The following is a 20,661-nucleotide window of genomic DNA, read 5'->3' as shown; positions in this document are numbered from 1 at the left end:
ACTCTTTGCGGCCCCTTGGACTTCAGTATGCCAGGCTTCCCTGTCCTTCACTATCTCCCGGAGTCTGCTCAAACTCATGTCCATTGAGTCGGTGATGCCATCCAACCATCTTGACTTCTGTTGTCCCCTTCTCCTCCTGGCTTCAGTCTTTCCCAGCATCAGGGTCTTTTCCAGTGAGTCAGTTCTTCACATCAGGTGGCCAAAATATTGGAGCTTTAGCTTTAGCATGAATGCTTCTAGTGAGTATTCAGGACTGATTTCTTTTACGATTGACTGGTTTGATCTCCTTGCAGTCCAAGGAGCTCTCAAGAGTCTTCTCCAACACCACACTTCAAAAGCATCAATTCTTCGGCACTCGTCCTTCTTTATGGTCCAACTCTCACATCCCTACATGACTACTGGAAAAACCATAGTTTTGACTAGACGGACCTTTGTTGGCAAAGTAATGTCTCTGCTTTTTAATATGCTGTCTAGGTTGGTCATAGCTTTTCTTCCAAGGAGCAAGCATCTTTTAATTTCATGACTGCAGTCACCATCTGCAGTGATTTTTGAGCGCAAGAAAAAGCCTGTCACTGTTTCCATTGTTTCCCCATCTGTTTGCCATGAAGTGATGGGACCGGATGCCATGATTTTGGTTTTTTGAATGTTGAATTTTAAGCCAGCTTTTTCACTCTCTTTCATTGTCATCACAGGCCTTTATAAACCTACTTTTCTTGAAATGTTCATTTTTATAAGTTCAAATTCTAAGATGGGATGGTTTTGGTTGTTTACTTGGTACAGCTGTTATTTTCTTTTTAATGATAATAATACCTTGCTTTAAATTATCATCTGAATAATTTCCAAATGTTCATATGGAATAAAGCTAGAATTCCTAAATGTAGTGGATTTCCAAGGTAATTAAGAGCCTGATATTTTGCTTTAAAATATTGGAGGTTTTTATATATTTCACTTTTGTCTTATGTATTATCAGTGTTCTTTCAATATTTTCACATGTAATATTTTATAAACTCAACATCTGGCTTATATAGCATAGGTTCAAGGAATCACAGTTCAGAGAATCATGGTTCAGAAAAGAAAACTCAGGATTTCTTCCCTAAGGTTTTATAGGAGCAGTAAAGCTGAAAAGGTTAATGCACAAACTAAAGAGAGCTTGGGTAATGATCATCTTTTTTACTTTTTATGATTTCCAGTTTTATTATTTGCCCTTTTGTTGATGTCCTTTGTGTATAAGCTCTTTCAAAGCAGAGAGTGTGTTTTTCTGATTAATTGTTTAAAGGGTTCAGAATAATGATTTTTGAAATGATAACCCCTATTCTTACTCCGCTAAATAAGATGCAAGGTCAGTTTTCTACTAAAGAAGGTAATGAAGAGTAACTTATTCCTATTAAGTTTGACTTATGTCAGAGAAGTAGAGTATTAGCAGCTAATTTATTTTTCAAAGAATCTCTGGATGTTTCAAGAACTACCAAATATTAAAACAGAAGAAAAACTGGCAAAATGATTTCTTAAAAAATAAATTAATGAACAACCCATTAAGAAAAAAAATTGAGGAAGAAGGTATTCCTGAAATTATTGATCATAAGTTCAGTTCAGTTGCTCAGTTGTGTCTGACTCTTTGTGACCCAATGAACCACAGCACTCCAGGCCTCTCTGTCCATCACCAACTCCCGGAGTTTACCCAAACTCATGTCCATTGAGTCCGTGATGTCATCCAACCATCTCATCCTCTGTCGTCCCCTTCTCCTCTTGCCCTCAGTTTTTCCCAGCATCAGGGTCTTATCAAATGAGTCAGCTCTTCACATCAGGTGGCTAAAGTATTGGAGTTTCAGCTTCAATATCAGTCCTTCCAATGAACACCCAGGACTTTTCCATCCTTTAGGATGGACTGGTTGGATCTCCTTGCAGTCCAAGGGACTCTCAAGAGTCTTCTCCAACACCACAGTTCAAAAGCATCAATTCTGCCCTCAGCTTTCTTTATAGTCCAACTCTTACATCCATACATGATTACTGGAAAAACCATAGCCTTGATTAGATGGACCTTTGTTGACAAAGTAATGTCTCTGCTTTTTAATATGCTGTCTAGGTTGGTCATAACATTCCTTCTAAGGAGTAAGTGTCTTAATTTCATGGCTGAAGTCACCATCTGCAGTGATTTTGGAGCCCCCCAAAATAAAGTCAGCCACTGTTTCCACTGTTTCACATCTATTTGCCATGATCTTAGTTTTCCGAATGTTGCTGATCTTGTTTCTGGCTTAATTCTTTCTCCAGCTTCCTCAGGTGTATATACTAATTGGTGACCTCTCAGTCCAAGGAACTGGTTATGTCAGTAATCTGGTCATTTCAGAATATGTAACCTGTCAGTGAAAAACCTGGCAAACATTTAATGTATGGTTGAGTTATGGCTTTGGGAATCACTAACTGTAGTCACGGATCCCTAAGACCACCCTCAGGTTCAATGATTCACTAGAAGTACTCACAGAACCCAGCAAAGCTGTTATATTCATAGTTACAGTTTATTACAGTGAAAGGATTAAGATTAAGGTCAGCACTGGAAAAATGTACACAGGACAAAGTTCAGAAGAGACCAGGTACAAGCTTTCTATTGTCCTTTCTCAAAGAAGTCTTAGGGACAGTACTTAATTCTCCTAGCAACAATGTTTGACAACATGAATGAAGGTTGTCAAATTTCCCTGCTTCCACAGATACAAAAACCCCATGTGCCTATATTTATAATTATTCTTTTTAAAATTGAAGTATAGTTGGTTTACAATATCCTGTTAGTTTCAGGTTACAGCTAAATTACTCAGTTACTTATTTTTTCAGATTATATTCAATTAGAGGTTATTACAAGATATTGAATATAGTTTCCTATGCTATACAATGAATTTTGTAACTTATCTATTTTATTTATAGTAGTAATCCCTGTTACTCCCATATTCCTAACTTGCCCCTCCTTTCCTTTCTTTGCCCTTTAGTAACCATAAGTTTGTTTTCTATGTCTGTGATTCTGTTTCAGTTTTGTATATAGATTCATTTGCATTATTTTTAAATTCTACATATAAGTGATAGCTTATTTGCATTTCTTTATCTGACTTCACTAAGTGTAGTGTTCTATAGTTCCATCCATGTTGGTGCAAATGGCAGTAACATTCATTCTTTTTTATGACAGTAATATTCTGTTGTGTGTGTGTGTGTGTGTGTATATATAAGTGAAAAGTGAAAGTGAAGTCGCTCAGTCGTGTCTGACTCTATCGACTCCATGGACTGCAGCCCACCAGGCTCCTCCGTCCATGGGATTTTCCAGGCAAAAGTACTGGAGTGGGGTGCCATTGCCTTCTCTGAAGAACTACAATAGATTTATGTATTTGGCTATCTTGCTGAATTCATTGATTAATTGTAATAGTTTTTGTGTGAAGACTTTAGGGTTCTCCATGTAGAGTATCATAGTATATCTAAATAGTGACAGTTTTACTGCTTCCCTTCCAATTTGAATACATTTTGATTTGTTTATTTGGCTGTGTTGGGTCTTTGTTGCAGCATGTGGGATCTTCATTGCATCATGGGGGACTTTTGTGTGGCACACAGACTCTCTAGTTGTGGCTCAAAACCTTAGTTGCTCCATGGCATGTGGGATCTTAGTTCCCTGACCAAGGGTTGAACCCACGCCCCCTGCACTAGAAGCAGATTCTCAACAACTGGACCATCAGGGAAGTCTTGATTTCATTGTTGAACTCATTGGGTTTTTAGTAGCATGTTGTTTAGTTTCCATATGTTCATTTTTTTCCAATTTTTATTCCTGTGATTGATTTCTGGTTTCATAGAATTTTGGTCAGAAAAGCTGCTTGAAATAGTTTCTACCCTTTTAAATTAGTTGAGTCTTGTTTTATGACTTAGTATGTGATCTATTCTAGATAATGTTCCATGTGCCCTTGAAAAGAATCTGTCTTCTGGATTTTTTTGATGTAGTGTTTTGTAGATATCAGTTAAGTTCAAATGATTGTGTCATTTAGAACCTCTGTTGCCTTACTGAGTTTTTTCTCTGAATAATCTGTCTATTGATGTCAGTGGGGTGTTAAGGTCCTTTATTATTGTATTATCATCATGGAGTGTTAAGGCCTATTATTATTGTATTATTGTTAGTTTCTCCCTTTATGTCTGTTAGTATTTCTTTTTAATGTATATTTAGGTGCTTCTCTATTGGAGGCATTTATGTTAACAAGCATGTTATCTTCTTGCATTGATCCCTTTATCATTATATAATGCCCTTCTTTGCTTTTCTTTATGGGCTTTGTTTTAAAATCTATTTTGTCTGATGTGAATATGGCTACCCCTGCTTTCTTATTGTTTGCATTTTCTTGAGCTGTCTATTTTTTATCTTTTCCCTTTTGGTCTGTGTATGTCTTTCACCCTGAAGTGAGTCTCATATAGGCAGCATATTGCAGGTTCTTGGTTTTGTTTTGTTTTTCCATTCAATCTGCCACTGTGTGTCTTTTGATTGGAGCATTAGTCCATTGACATTTGAGGTAATTATGGATAGGTATGTACTAATTGCCATATAATCCTTGCTTTTCAGTTCTTATAGTTCTGTTTCTTTTGTTTGTTTGTTTCTTTTTCCTTTTGTGGTTTGATAATTTTCTTTTGTGGTATGCTTGATTTCCTTTATATTCTTTTCAAAATAAACTGTTGTATATTTCTGATTTGTGGTTATCATGGAGCTCAAGTATGTTAACTCAAAACTATATCTCCTGGCTTTAAGATGATAGTCATCCAATTTCAAACACACTATAAAAGATCTATATACTGCCATTACCCACATTTTGTGATTTTGATGTCCTATTTTACATCGTTATGCATATCCTTTTACTGTTAATTGTAGTTATACCTTTTTTTTTTTTTTTACAATTTTTTGATTCTGTTTTAATCTATGTATTCTCCAAAATCACTGCAGATGGTGACTGCAGCCATGAAATTAAAAGATGCTTGCTCCTTGGGAGAAAAGCTTTGACCAACCTAGACAGCATATTAAAAAGCAGAGACATTACTTTACCAACAAAGGTCTAGTCAAAGCTATGGTTTTTCCAGTAGTCATGTATGGATGTGAGAGTTGGACTACAAAGAAAGCTGAGCACTGAAGAGTTGATGCTTTTGAACTGTGGTGTTGGAGAAGATTCTTGAGAGTCCCTTGGACTGCAAGGAGATCCAACCAGTCCATCTTAAAGGAGATCAGTCCTGGGTGTTCATTGGAAGGACTGATGCTGAAGCTGAAACTCCAATACTTTGGCCACCTCATGTGAAGAACTGACTCATTGGAAAAGACCCTGATACTGGGAAAGATTGAAGGCGGGAGGGGAAGGGGACAACAGAGGGTGAGATGGTTGGATGGCATCACCAACATGAGGGCACGAGTTTGAGTAGGCTTTGGGAGTTGGTGATGGACAGGGAAGCCTGGTGTGCTGCAATCCATGAGGTCGCAAAGAGTTGGACATGACAAAGCAACTGAACTGAAGTGATCGTCAATCCTTTTATGTATTTGCCTTTCCTATTGTGATTTTCCTTGTCCTATAAATACTTTGTTTCTTTTCTTAGAGAATATCCTTCAGTATTTCTTTTCAGTTCAGTTCAGTTCAGTCGCTCAGTTGTGTCCGACTCTTTGCAACCCCATGAATTGAAGCACGCCAGGCCTCCCTGTCCATTACCAACTCCCAGAGTTCACTCAAACTCATGATGCCATCCAGCCATCTCATCCTCTGTCGTCCCCTTCTCCTCCTGCCCCCAATCCCTACCAGCATCAGAGTCTTTTCCAATAAGTCAACTCTTCGCATGAGGTGGCCAAAGTACTAAAGTTTCAGCTTTAGCATCATTCCTTCCAAAGAAATCCCAGGGCTGATCTCCTTCAGAATGGACTGGTTGGATCTCCTTGCAGTCCAAGGGACTCTCAAGAGTCTTCTCCAACACCACAGTTCAAAAGCATCAATTCTTTGGTGCTCAGCTTTCTTCACAGTCCAACCCTCACATCCATACATGACTACTGGAAAAACCATAGCCTTGACTAGATGGACCTTTGTTGGCAAAGTAATGTCTCTGTTTTTGAATATGCTATCTAGGTTCATCATAACTTTCCTTCCAAGGAGTAAGCGTCTTTTAACTTCATGGCTGCAATCACCATCTGCAGTGATTTTGGAGCCCCCAAAAATAAAGTCTGACACTGTTTACACTGTTTCCTCATCTATTTCCCATGAAGTAATGGGACCAGATGCCATGATCTAAGTTTTCTAAATGTGGGTAGGTTTAATATTGCTGAATTCTTTTAGTTTTTGCTTGTGAGAAACTTTTTCTCTTTTATTTTAAATTATAATCTTGCTGGGTAGAGTATCCTAGCTTGCAGGTTTTTCCCTTTCAGCAATTTGAATGTATCATGCCACTCATTTCTGACCTTCAGAGTTTTCTGCAGAGAAATCTACTGATAGTGATAATGGGGTTCCCTTATAACTTACTCTTTGTTTTCCTCTTGTCACCTTTAGAATCCTTTCTTTATCTTTAAATTTGTCGTTTTAGGGAATTCCCTGGCAGTTGAGTTTTTAGGACTTGGCACTTTTACTGCTGTGGCCTGGGTTTGATCTCTGGTTGGGGAACTGAGATCATGCAAGCTGTGTGGCATGGCCAAATAAGATAAAATAAATTCATCATTTTAATTATGGTATGTCTTGGTATGGGTATCTTTGGGTTCATCTTGTTTGGGACCTTCTGTCCTTCTTGTACTTGGTATCTGTTTTCTTCTTTAGGTTTTGGAAGTTTTCATCCATAGCTTCTTCAAATACACTTTCAATTCTTGTTCTCTTTTCTTTCTGTAACACCTATTATGTGTCAGTTGTCATGTCTGAAATCGTCTCATAGATCTCATATGTTGCATTTGTTCTTTCATTGTTTTTCTGTCTGCTCTTCTCATTTAGTGATTTCCATTATTCTGTCTTCCAAGTCACTTACGTAGAGCTCTTTCTTGCTAACTTGGTTGTATAGCAGTTCTTCTGCCAGTTTCCAGTTAGTTTTCTGTGAGAATTGTTCCACATATAGAAGTTATTTCAGTGTGTTTATGGGGAGAGGTGAGATCCACATCTTTCTACTCTACCATCTTATTCCCTTTCAGCCTTGGCATTCTTGAAATGTAAGTTTTAGAAGTGAATTATATAAAGTGGATCACTGAAGGAAACACTATGAACACATAATAAAAATAGAGAAGGAGAACCTAGGGGAAAGTCAAAAGAAGAAACATCTTCCATCTTTCTTCCAGGATGGGAGGGATGATCAGACAGACTGTGTGAGTTTTAGGGGTCCTATAAATAGCACCCCTCTTACACCGGGGGCTTCCCTGGTGGCTCAAATGGTAAAGAACCTGCCTGCAATTCAAGAGACCTGGGTTCAGTCCCTGGGTCGGGAAGATTCCCTGCAGAAGGAAATGGCAACCCACTCCAGGACTCTTGCCTGGAGAATTCCATGGACAGAGGAGCCTGGTGGGCTACAGTCTATAGGATTGCAAAGAGTTGGACATGATTGAGCAACTAGCTTGTACTTTCTTACACCTGAGTTTGTAACCAGTAGAGAGAAAAAAAATGTTCAGGGACATGGCTTTAGATCGTCAGTCAAGGCAGGCTTGTGAAATACTTCAGAAGTAGAACTAGAACTTTCCATCTAATCCAGACACAGCTGAAGAAATGCAAGTCCCTCCACCCAACTCACAAGGCACATGGCAGAGAGCAGTCTGGAATGCATGCCCACGTTCTGCAGAAACACTGGCAGACAAAGAGTGGAAGGGGTAGGGAGTAAGATATGCCCCATTCTTTCTTCCAATTTCACTCACTAAATAAACTCAATTTTCGTTTCATGTAGAGTGATGAGTAGGTAGGGAGAGAATCTAGGAGTGTTTCTCTAGGGAAGGCCTTCTACATTGGAAACATGAGGAATGAGGATTGAGTTCCCTTCAAGAGACTAAAGAGAAGAGTTTCAAATTAGTGGGAGATGAGGGATAATTGGAGCTATTGTGCTGAACTAGGATAGGTAAATTTTGCAATCTTCAAAAAGTCCTGATAACTCAGTTGTTAGCAGTGTGTTTTATTTAGCCAGTGTGGTGTGTTGTAAGAGTAAGTACAGGAAAGGCAGCATAATGTGAAGAGAATGCATTTGGGTATCAGACTGCCTGGGTTTGACTCTGTGATCTGGCACTTGCTGTGTGACCCTGAACATATTACTTGACCATCCTGTGCCTCATTTCCTAATCTATAAAACGGGGATAATGATGGTACCTAATTCATAGGATTGTTTGAGAGGGTTAAATGAATTAATATATAGAAAGCATTTTAGAACAATGTGTATCACATAGAAAGCACTATCTAAAATACACATTATTAGGGACTTACCTGGTGATCCAGTGTTTAAGATTCTATGCTTCCAATACAGGGGGCATCTGTTTGATCCCTGGTCAGGGAACTAAGATGCCACATGCACGGCCCACACAAAGAGTATACATAATTAATGTTCATATTGCTGTGTGAGAAAATTCTTTAAACTGGAGATACATAAAGGCAGTGCATTCTGCGCAATTGACAAGAGCTCTAAGGAAAAAATGCAGTGTTGGCAAAACAAATGTTCTGTCTTCTTTTCCTTCATTCTGCCTCTCATATTTTTTAGGAGTCCAGTAACTCCACTGCTCAAAGTTCTAAAGCCTATGCAGGTCTCCTGTCCTAGCAGGCCTTCATTCTTATGATGACTGTATTTTCTATGACAAAAATTGGGACTCATGCTGAGAAACTATGAATTAGATAGGATTCGGTTTGCAAGTACTAAGAGTGTGAAACTATAAACTTCATTTTCCTTATAAGTGAAATGGGGATATTGCCTTGTACAATACAGCCATAATTGGTGACTAAAACATGGATATGATACCTGAAAGATTTCCTGTGAAAATTGGAGTCTGTTCTCCCAAGTTTGTCGCTTCTTATTAGTTTTCCCATCCCCTAGATAAAAACTGAAATTCAGTGTGTACTGTGTATGTAGGAGGTGTTCCACAAATGTTGATGAATTGAAGCTATCCTAGCTTTCTGTTAACTGATTAAAGCATTTGTTATATGATGTGTATATATAGTTAAGTCATTATAACAAATGGAGCACTCATTTGCCCTGTGGAGGTTTCAAAATATGTCCATATGTTTTTACTTATTACCTTTGTAATTATCCCTGTGACCAGGTTGCTGTCTCATCCTGGATCTTTACATGGGTAACTCCTTGTCATTTGGGTCTTAGATTAAATGTTATCAGTGTCTTCACTAGTGAGTTTTATCAAATATTTAAATAAGAAATAACACCAGTTTAGTGCAAATTATTCCAGAGACTAGAAGAAGAGGGGATATATCCCACAAATTTTATAAGGCCAACATAACCTGGATACCAACATTGACAAAGATATTATGAAGAGAAAATTATAGACCAATATCCTTCATGAACATAAACATAGAACAAAAATCCTAAATAAAATGTTAGCAAATTGAATTCAACAGTATGTAAAAGGATAAGACATTATTAATTAGATCTTCTTTAATGTTTTTCAAGGATATAAATTAAAGATTGAGATTCCTTTATTACTACCTCAGCTATTCAGATAATGCTCCTTTGACTTCCATGATGATTCCATGTGGAGCCTGGGCTTTCCTGGTGGCTCAGTGGTAAAGAATCTACTAACCAATGCAGGAGATGTGAGTTCGATCCCTCATCTGGGAGATCCTCTGGAGGAGGGCATGCCAACCCACTCCAGTATTCTTGCCCAGGGAAATCCCATGGACCGAGGAGCCTGGTGGGCTACAGTCTATGGGGTTGCAAAGAGTAGGACACAACTTAGCAAGTAGACAATAAACAACACCACCACCATGTGGAGCCTGGGTCACAGGGGTCTGGGATTCATAAAGATTACAAATATTTCATTATGCCATTGTAATTTGGGTCTTTATCAAGAATTAAGGTATATTTTGAAAGTAAAAGTATTTTGCAGTATTGGCTAAAGTGTATTTTGATTCCAAAGTTTTCATTTTCAGCTTTGGTGTTTTCATAACAGACATTTTCTTTGTTTTACAGATCAAGATATTTTGGAAACTATATTAATAGACAGCTATATCTTCCCAAGTACCACAATAGTAAGTGTATAACTTTTATATAATTAGCTGTCACGTGAGTGTTATTTAGAAAGCACTAAAAATAAGCCTTGGGATTTAAATACCTAGTTTGTTTAATGCTAAGACCTCTTCAAAACACAGCCTTAACTCTTTCCTACTTCCAAGTTTCTAATATAGATTGTACTCCTTTCATTTTGATGAACATGCCAGAAATTGTCCTTTTTGAAAGTTTTATTTTTTACTGAATTTTTTTTCTAGTTTGCAGTCCTTTTCTATCTCCCAGTTTAATCAGATGATGTGAAAATAGTCATACTCCTGCTCGCTTGAAAAATAATGGAATGGGAAATATTGCTGTTAGATGTTATTTGTATGCTATTCCTTCTCTGTGTTTCCCCTTGGTAGCCAGATCATTTGAACAGTCTTATCATTGTGATGCTATATGATTTCCAAGACAGAAAATTTCAAGCTCGTCTTCTTTCTGGTAATGAAGAGTCTATAGCAGAAGTTCTAGAAGTGGAGAACCTTCTTAACAGGTAACTATAAAGGTTAAAAGGATGTTTTATATGAATTCATTATTAGTGTTTCACTGGTGAAATAGTATACAATATAATGTGTGGATAAGTGTTAAAATTTTATAGAGAAAAAATATAAAAGTTCATAAGTTTCTTGAGTTCCTTTAAAAAAAGATCTTGAACAAAGTAAATATATTACTTAAATTCAAGTTGTTTTGAAAGCTTGAATTGTAAGATCCAATTTGTAAGTATTTGGAAAATCATGAAAAATTCCTGACAATTTTTAGCACATACATAACTTACACTTCATTTGAAACAGCTATTATTTATTTACTTGGCTTTGTTTACAGCTCTTAAACTAACATGTATCAAACAAGAAAATTCCAATTAGATAAGAACCCACCACTTGGCCAAATTGAAAAAAGAATCTACAGCTTTTACAACTTAATGTCAGTAGTTAAGAGGAAAACTAACATATTTAAAATTTGTTTTCCTTTTACCCTAAGTATCAGCAGAAGCCTAGCATGAGAACAGTAATAGCACCTACCTAAAAAGGTGGTTGGGAGAACTAGAGTAATGTGTGTAAAATGCTGAGCTAGGAGCCAGGCGCATAGTAGATGATAGTAGATGGTCATTCATTAAATGCTACCATTGTTAGGGCTGCAGGATCCTAGTTCCCCAACCAGGGATGGAACCCATGCCCCCTACTGTGGAAACGCAGTGTCTTCACTGGACCAGCAGGGAAGCCCCTATACTCTTAAGCCTTAATAGAAAGCACAACATAGCAAACAACAGCAATCCTGTAGGAACACGTTTCCCTGGTGAATAATCTGAAACAGTTGTCATATCTCATTTTATATTGTTATGGAAAACTCAGTTTCATTTTGAAGGTTGAGACCAAAAGAGTCACTGAATGGAGTTATAGTAATAACTTACCTTTATTGAGGAGCACTTAATATGTATCAATCACTATTACAAGAAGCTCTTTACATAACAATTCTTCGAAGTGAATATTGTTATCAACCTGTATTTTTACACAAAGGAAAACTGAAGCACAGACATGTTAAAGTAACCTGTCTAATGTCATAGAGCTAGAAAGAGAAGTGCCAGAATTCAAATTCAGGAAGGCTAACTCTAGAGAACTTCCCTATAGCTCAAACAGTAAAGAATCTGCCTGCAGTGCAGGAGACCCAGGTTCAATCCATGGGTCAGGAAGATCCTCTGGAGAAGGGAATGGCAGTCCACTCCAGTATTCTTGTCTGGAGAATCCCAAGGACAGAGGAGCCTGGTGGGCTACAGTCCACAGGGTCCCAAAGAGTCAGGCATGACTGAGTGACTAACTCTTTCACTTTCACTTCAGGGCTCAAGATTTAACCATTTATATGCTACTTTTCCTTCTACTTAAGATAGTGAATCTTGGGTAAAATATGCTAGACGATGACAGATATGACATAGTACTATGTCAGTTGTAGCCATGAGAAATTTGGGGATGCAGAAAAGCAAAAGCAATTGAATGTATGTACCTTAGATAAGCAAGGATCTTGCTCCTGTTTACTACATAGGTTCCTGGGCAACCACTTCACCTCCCCATACCACTACTAGGCAACCTGCCTCTGAGGATGGGTACCCAGGATGGGTGCAGATACATTGGAGAAAAAGTGGTGGGGCAATGTGCTTTGGGACAAGCTCTGAGTTTCAGCTTTCCTGAACTGCTTTCAGTTTCCATTTGACTTAGGACTAAGGAGATTTTCATGGAAATCTCAACTTAGTGTGCGTAATGAGAGCTGAGGTTAGGCTAAAGCAGCCAGGAAAGCCACAGAGCTCTAACCAAGTAAGAAAGACCAGACTGCTGTTTCAGCAGCAGCAGATTCTTAGCTGAGAATGCTAGCGAGGCAGGTAGGAAATAGGACAAGCAAAGACCATGGCTCACGAGGCCAGAAGAGCCAGAAGATATTATTGTCTAAGGTTCCTGATTCCTCAGATTTTTACTTTTCCCTGTAATATATACTGTGCTGCCTCTTGCCTGGAGGAGGTTATCTGGTTACATTCCTGTCAGTGCAACAGAAACTACCCGAACCAATCGGGCTTCATATAATACAGATCTTACTCCCACATTAATAAGTTATTTTATATCCAATTCATGCTATGCTCAGTTCATAATATGTTATAGGATAAGTGAGTGTATTTAGTGGTTAAATTGAAGAGAATAGTAGTGTAATATACTGGTATAAGGATAACATTGAGAAAATCCATGTACAATGAGAAAGATAATGCTAAGAAAATACATGTATAAAGATAACCTAGAAGGTTCTAATCAATAATCGCAGCTTTCAAGTAATAGAAGCTATTTTCAGTTAGCGTGAGCAAAAATGGAAAATGTTCTTAAATAGATCCTGGAATATCTCATGCAATTCAAAGACTCAGGAAGAGGATGAAATCAGGAACTGGAAAGATGTCAGGATTTTCTTTGTCTCTTTACCTTTTTATTTCTGCTTCTCTCTTAATATCTGCTTCATTCTCCTTTTCTCTCCTGATCTGCCTTCTCTGTTTCTAGCCTACAAGGAAAAAGCCTTACTGCTGCACCCCAGGTCTTAAGCTTACTTGTTACACTTGTATGTTAGTTTCTTCACTTAGATTAATTTATTATCTCTACACCCAGTTCTAAATTCTACCCCCTTCCAGGGAATTTGATTGGCTCCTCGTGGGTCAAGTGCATTCCCTTGGGCCAGTCCTCCATAGCTAATGGAGTAGAATTCTGAACTCAGAATGTTGGAGGCCAACCTCTATAGATCATCTGGGCCTTGGGGCTGGGCAGTATTGTCCCCAGGGCAGTAGAATCATGTTAAGCTTAAAGTATACCTTAGTATGTTTCTACCAAGACGATGAAGACTAATTTTAAGAGGTGATAGAAAAAGAAGCAGTTATTTAACAAGAAACTGAATGAGAATCATTTTCTCCTTATAAAAATTGTGTTTGATCTTTGTTGTTGTCTCTACCAGAGATCCTTGTGTTTTATCACTCTGTATACCAACTGGTATCTTTTTCTTCATTTGTTCGTGGCTCTAGGGATAGAATCCAAGGTGAACCTATTATCATTCATTTGTTTATTATTTTTGGCTGCACTGGGTCTTTGTTGCTGTGTGGGCTACTCTTCAGTTGCCGTTCGTGGGCTTCTCATGTTGATGGCTTATCGTGGTGGCTTCTCTTGTTGTGGAGCACAGGCTCTAGGGTGCTCAGGCTTCAGTAGTTGTGGCTCATGGGCTCAGTAATTGCAGTTCTTGAGCTCTAGAGCACAGGCTCAACAGTTGTGGTATGTGGGTTTAGTTGTCCTGTGGCATGTGGGATCTTCCCAGTTCAGGGATGAACCTGTGTCTCCTGCATTGGCAGGCAGGTTCTTTACTGCTGAGCTACCAAGGAAGCCCTATCTTTTTGATATATGCAAGGGCTTTAAGAACTCATTTCTTGTACAAATGCAACTATCTTTGAAACAGTGAGACCGGATTAAATAAAAGAGACCATAGCTTCTTCCTTTCTTTCTCTGCATGCCTCATACTAGCCCAAGAATCTGATTCTGCCAAATAATTTGTTGGACTTTGGTGAGGCAAAACTAGAAAAGGCACAGTGAAATTAGAAAATGGGCAGTGATAGACTGGAGAAGCAACAGGAGAGGAAAAACTGAGTAGCCCTTCCTCCCAAATCACCCAAAACTATCCTGTTACAGTCAAGGCACCACTAGCTTCTTAGATATTATCCTTGATTCTTCTTTCCTGCCCTCCCCAGTGCCTCTGCCATACCTATTACATTAAGTTCTGTAACTCCAGTTGGAAGCCATATGCTGAATGTGTCTACTTGTTTCCATTTCCACTCCTACTATCCAAACCCAAGCCATTTATAATCTGTCACTTGGACTACTGCAATAGCTTCTTCATTCCCTGCCTGTAACTCTTCCTTTTTCACAATCTCTTCCATAAATAAAGTGATCTTTTAAAAATCACTTTAATCACAGAGTGTCTTGGATCAAACTTATTCATTCCTCCTATAAATAACTAACTGTGCATGCTAAGTTGCTTCAGTTGTATCCAACTCTTTGCAACCCTATGGACTGTAGCCTGTCAGGCTCCTCTGTCCATGGCATTCTCCAGGCAAGAATACTGGAGCGGGTTGCCATTTCCTTCTCCAGAGGATCTTCCAGACCCAGGGGTTGAACCCACATCTCTGACATCTCCTGCATTGGCAGGCATGTTCTTTACCACTAGCGGCCACCTGGGAAGCCCCTATAAATAACTAGATGGACAAAATATATGAGACAAAGATTTTGGACATTAGACAAAAAGCAGCACAGAAATTTAATCCTTGAGAAAATGAAAACAAATGAGGTGAGCCCTAGAATAGTCCCTGGCTTTATGCTTACAGGTACCTTCCAACTGCAGTGCAGGAAGGATGATCTGTAGAGAAAACTGTAGTCTTACTAAAATTAAGAAAACAGAGACCAGGGTTTGGATATGATCATTTTTCTTCTTGATTTTATTAATGTGGTAAGGTTATTTACCTGGAATGATTCATGAATTTTAAAACCATTTTTAACATTCATGGATTTGGGGGATAAATCACATTTGCTTAGATACTCCTTTTCTTCTATTCCCAATTTTCTCATTCACATAATGCTTTAGAGTTTTTCATTTGCCAAAATGCTTCTGAACACTTGTTCATGCGGTTCTATCTCTTATATTCTTTCCACCCCTTCTTTAGAAACTCTTAGCCCATTTGACTTACTTAGTGAATATTGTGAAACAGTGCTCAGTATAATGTCTGATTTTTTTTTATTTCTATAGGAAATTCAAGCAGTTCACTGAAGATTATCTTTTGGCATTAAGAATATAATTTGTATTTAAAGAGAGCCACATTTCTTTTGTGTTAGGCATTACTAATGGCACTTCAAAACTTGAGATATTTTGAGAATTCCCTGGTGGTCTAGTGGTTAGGACTCAGTGCTTTTACTGTGGAAGGCCTGAGTTCAGTTCCTGGTTGGGGAACTAAAATCCCACAAGCCATGTGGCACAGCAAAAAAACAAAGACAAAACCCACCACCACCACCAACAAAAAACAAAACAAAAATCCCCTTGAGATCATTTGTTCTTTGTATATAAAATTTCTGACAATTTTAAGCTAAAAAGGAATAAAACCCATTTCTTTTAAAAAATAAACTTAGAGAAAATGGTGTACTAGGTAGGATTCCTTTTTGACAACCAGACAGGAGTCCAACTCAAACTAGATTAGGCAAAAGAAAAATTTTATTATAAAGTATCTCATCAAAGAATTGCACAGTGAGACTTGCAGGAAGGATGTTGATGTGCTTCTGCTTCTGCTAACTACATCCTGTGTTGAGGTCCTTTAATGGACTGGAACCTGGTGGTCCGGAGTTGATGATAAGAAAGTAAAAGGGAGAGAGAAAGAGGATGATATTCCTTGGTTAACGCAGAAAACCGATAAAATCCTTAGACACAGGGCTTGCATCGCTCACGAAGCCACCTGGCGCCCTCTCGAGGGGGGCGAAGGCACAGTGCGCCTTGTTGAGAGGGTCTTAGAAACCTGGTCAGGAGAATGAGCATGACGGGTCTCTGTGCTCCAGAGAAGTAGCCTGAGAGAGAGAGAGAGAAAGAAAAGAAAGACACGGGGACCAAAGCTCTGATGGAGCAAAGGTGTTTTATTCAACATTGTGTGAGTATTTATACTGTCTTACAAGGTAGCTATTTTCAGCAGAGATAAAATCAAAACTTACAAGTTATCAAGGAAACATGAGGTCATCCATATGAAAGAGGGAGGGTTGTAAATAATCACTTTTACCATATGGTTCATAAAAAGGAAGAGGGTCATAAATAGTTACTTATCACTGTATGGAAAAACTAACGAAGGAAATGCATGCATTCCTAAGCCCCCGGGAGCAGTGTGCTACTCCACTTAATTCCTGAATACTCAGGAATTAATAAGGGACAGAGGATTCATGACAGATCCAAAATAGCACACAGGAAGCCTCCTATTAAATGCTTCCTGACAATCCTGTGACTCAGGTATGCTCAGGACTCTCTTCCACACTGGTCTCTGCCTCTTTGTGTGCTTTAGCTTCATTGTTACATCTTCTTTTTCTGTTTGTAGAATGGGAAACTTGGCTGCTGTCAACTCAGGAGCTTTATATTGTACAGCACCAAAACCCAGAAAGACTGACTTGGCTCTCTGTTACTACACAAAAAAATTCACTTGACTGGTTTGGGTCAAGTGCCCACCTTCTGCTGATTACCTGTGGTCAAGGAGACAGAGTCAGTACGCAATACCTCCCAGTGATTTAGGCCATAAGATTAAAAAAGAATCATTGGGTTTTCATTTTATGCTAACAAGTTCTTGTTTTTCTTTCCTGTTATTTGTAACTATGAGATATGAGATAATCAGAACTGGGAAGGACTTGATACCAATTCATGAAAGCTCCTTAATCTTGTCAAGATTACACTCTTGCCATCTCTGATAACACAGACTGACCTAATAGTGAGTGCCTGCCAGGCACGGTGCTTGGTGACACCCATGGTACTAAGTGAAATTCACTCAGTTGTGTCCAACTCTTTGCGACCCTGTGGACTATACAGTCCCTGGAATTTTCCAGTCCAGAATACTGGAGTGGGTAGCCTTTCCCTTCTCCAGGGGATTGTCCCAATCCAGGGTTTGAACCCAGATCTCCCACATTGCAACGGATTCTTCACCAGCTAAGCCACCAGGGAAGCCCCATGATACTAATCCCCACAGTAATAGCAAGGTAAGCTGATCACGTTCTACAGATGAGAAAACTGAGGCTGGTGAGAGTCAGCATCATACCTGAGGTCACACAGCTAGTAAGTGACAGAGCCTTAATTTAACTTCAAATTTGTCTGACTCTAAGCCCTTCACCTTTACTACATAAAATTTGTCTTTCAACCAGCTGTTGTTATAAACGATTAAGATATACAACTATATGGAGATAGCAAAACCTGAAAAACAAGAAGCAGAATTATTGGGTTTCCATTTTTAAAAATTTGGGGGGATTCCCATTTTTAAATATGGCAAATTTTAACTTTAGACTTCAAAAATTTGAAATAGAATTATAGAGTATTATAATTCTAAATCTAATTGTTAATTTTTCAAGTGGAAAATTGATAGTCTTGTCTTCAATGCAGTAGTTACCAAGAATGGATTTTCTGTCTCTAGTTTTAAGACAAAATTGGCTGCAGCATTGGCAAGATGTCGAATCAAACATGATGCCCTTTCAATTTACCACATTCTTCCAGAAACAGTTAGGAACCAAGAATTAAGGGCCTCCACTTTGCCGCTTTATGCTTGGATAAATACTTGTAAAATCAGGTAAGAGTTCTAATCAAATTCTTTACTCAAGTCACTTGCCTTTCAAAATAATGTGATAAAAGTATTACCTTTTTAATGGATGAGGGGCTCATCTGAGGGAGTGAGTGGGAATTATAGTTTCGTTCAGGATTTTATCACCAGATTACCAAAAGTAATTTAATAAATATGTTAACTTTTTTATCCCTAAATTTTTTTTTACTTACTGATGGCTTAAATTATAAGTTCCATTAATGCAGTATATGCAATGATACTTTTATTTATTGTAGGAAAAAGATGCTGATATTAAATACATTTTTATGTATTATATTTGTAATTATAACCTAATATTATGTATTTACAGCCCTGAAGAAGTTTATTATACTTTGAAGAAAAATGGTTATAATAAAGTCAAATCTGTATTGCATATTGATAATAAAGTCTTTGCTGTGGATCAACATTGCTATGATGTCTTAATTTTTCCATCTCATCTTAAAAGTGATCTTCTAAATATAGATCTTTTTAAAGATTATAAACTTATATTTCAGGTAAACAAATTTTTACTTTCACTGTGGTTCTCAATATTGTGATTCTCTCAATAATCCTGCTTACCCAAAGAATTTCTCTACTTAAAACCTAAGAAATTGATTATATTTTGTATAGGTTATCAAGGAGGTTTATAAGGCCTAATTTCCACATAGAAGTATAAAATTAACACTGCTACATCAGTTTTCCTGTTGTACTTTGGCATCTTTGCCCCATGTGAAGTGGGCATATTGTAAGGAACATATTCTCCTTCCAAGACACCATAGATGGGGGAACTTGTATTGCTTATAGCTGAAAAGCTGTATTTTTCTGTCCCAAGGGAGGATTCAAGAGAAGGCATGGTGATTCCTTTTTCTTTTTTTGTTTCTGAGGAAGATGCTAGTGCCATCCTGCATTTGAAAATGCAATGTGTAATATGTTCCCATTATCTCTTTACTATAGTCTTACAGCTTTGATTTGTAAGATATGTATAATGGCTATCAATACAGGAAGAGAACGTGAGTTATAATGGTATTTCAATAGAATGAAAAATAAAAGGTTCAAGAAATTGAGTTAAATTAATTTTTATGTCCTTAGATTCCAATTCTTGCCTCAGAATCACTTTGATCTTGTAAGGTTTATCCCTTCACAGTACCTGCATTCTTGGGTAGTGTCTCTTGGCCTTATCTTGTGGTGACATCCTATTGAGCACTGAGACCAGTTGTATAAACTCATCTGCTTAGCGCCCTTTTTAAACTTGTCAACCATCTTACTTTTAATCTCTGTGAGCTAGCAGCCAGTTAGATGACAGTGTGATGGGGAAGAAAGAATGGCAGTGGCAGATGAGTACATTTTCATGAAAGTTTAAGAATGGGAGCTAAGGCAGGACACCAGTAATCTATTAATCACATTTGGGGGGTTTGGCATTGCCTTATTACTATCAGTTCAGTTCAGTTCAGTTGCTCAGTTGTGTCTGACTCTTTGAGACCTCATGGACTGCAGCACACCAGGGTTCTCTGTCCATCAGTAGCTCCCGGAGCCTACTCAAACTCGTGTCCATCGCATCGGTGATGCCATCCAACCATTTCATCCTCTGTCATCCCCTTCTCCTCCTGCCTTCAATCTTTCCCAGCATCAGAGTTTTTTCCAGTGAGTCAGTTCTTCACATTAGGAGGCCAAAGTATTGGAGTTTCACCATCAGTCCTTCCAGTGACTATTCAGGACTGATTTCCTTTAGGATGGACTGGTTGGATCTCCTTGCAGTCCAAGGGACTCTCAAGAGTCTTCTCCAACACCACAGTTCAAAAGCATCAATTCTTCAGTGCTCAGCTTTCCTTGTAGTCCAACTCTCACATCCATACGTGACTGGAAAAACCATAGCTTTGACTAGACGGACCTTTATTGGTAAAGTAATATCTCTGCTTCTTAATATGCTGTCTAGGTTGGTCATAGCTTATCTTGCAAGGAGCAAGTGTCTTTCAATTTCATGGCTGCAGTCACCATCTACAGTGATTTTGGAGCCCCCAGAAATAAAGCCTGTCAGTTTCCATTGTTTTCCCATCTATTTGCCTTGAAGTGATGGGGCCAGATGCCATGATCTTAGTTTTCCAAATGTTGAGTTTTAAGCCAACTTTTTCATTCTCTTTCACTTTCATCAAGAGGCTCTTTAGTTCTTCACTTTCTGCCATAAGGGTAGTGTCATCTGCATATCTGAGGTTACTGATATTTCTCCCAGCAATCTTCATTCCAGCTTGTGCTTCATCCAGCCTGGCATTTTGCATGGTGTACTCTGCATATAAGTTAAATCAGCAGGGTGACAATATACAGCCTTGACGTACTCTTTTTCCGATTTGGAACCAGTCTGTTGTTCTATCACTATGTAACAGTTAAATGATAACAGTCATAATTTAAGCTAAACCAATTTTGTTTGTTAACTTTATAAACATAAACATATATACATATAAATTTATAAAGTTTATAAATATGAACTGCTAACTTTATATTGTGACATATATTTAAGGTGTTTTAAACTCAAAATGGGCTAGGTAACCTCAAGATTTCTGCCAATACCTTGTTTTACCTAAACCCTTTGAAATTCTAATCATACT

At 38.2% G+C, this 20,661-nt stretch overlaps 1 protein-coding gene across 8 annotated transcripts in view; it reads left to right on the top strand.

Moving 5' to 3' along the window:
- NSUN7 (NOP2/Sun RNA methyltransferase family member 7) overlaps positions 1-20,661 on the top strand; it is a 47,556-nt gene that overhangs the window by 2,591 nt on the left and 24,304 nt on the right. For 3 of the 8 annotated variants that reach the window (XM_086406021.1, XM_086406022.1, XM_086406020.1), the window contains exons 3-6: positions 10,120-10,178; positions 10,560-10,690; positions 17,900-18,052; positions 18,393-18,576. In XM_086406021.1, the coding sequence (XP_086262147.1) occupies positions 10,120-10,178; positions 10,560-10,690; positions 17,900-18,052; positions 18,393-18,576 (527 nt within the window). The remainder of the gene's footprint in view (positions 1-10,119; positions 10,179-10,559; positions 10,691-17,899; positions 18,053-18,392; positions 18,577-20,661) is intronic. The other 5 variants (XR_015165450.1, XR_015165451.1, XM_086406023.1 and 2 more) reach the window with 2 other exon arrangements.

This window comes from Bos grunniens, chromosome 6, assembly GCF_055505025.1.
Source record: "Bos grunniens cultivar Pamir isolate PY7600 chromosome 6, Bosgru_T2T1.0, whole genome shotgun sequence".
Classification (NCBI taxonomy): domain Eukaryota; kingdom Metazoa; phylum Chordata; class Mammalia; order Artiodactyla; family Bovidae; genus Bos; species Bos grunniens.
The sequence above is the reverse complement of the archived record's forward strand: the minus strand, read 5'-3'. Positions and strand labels throughout refer to the sequence as shown.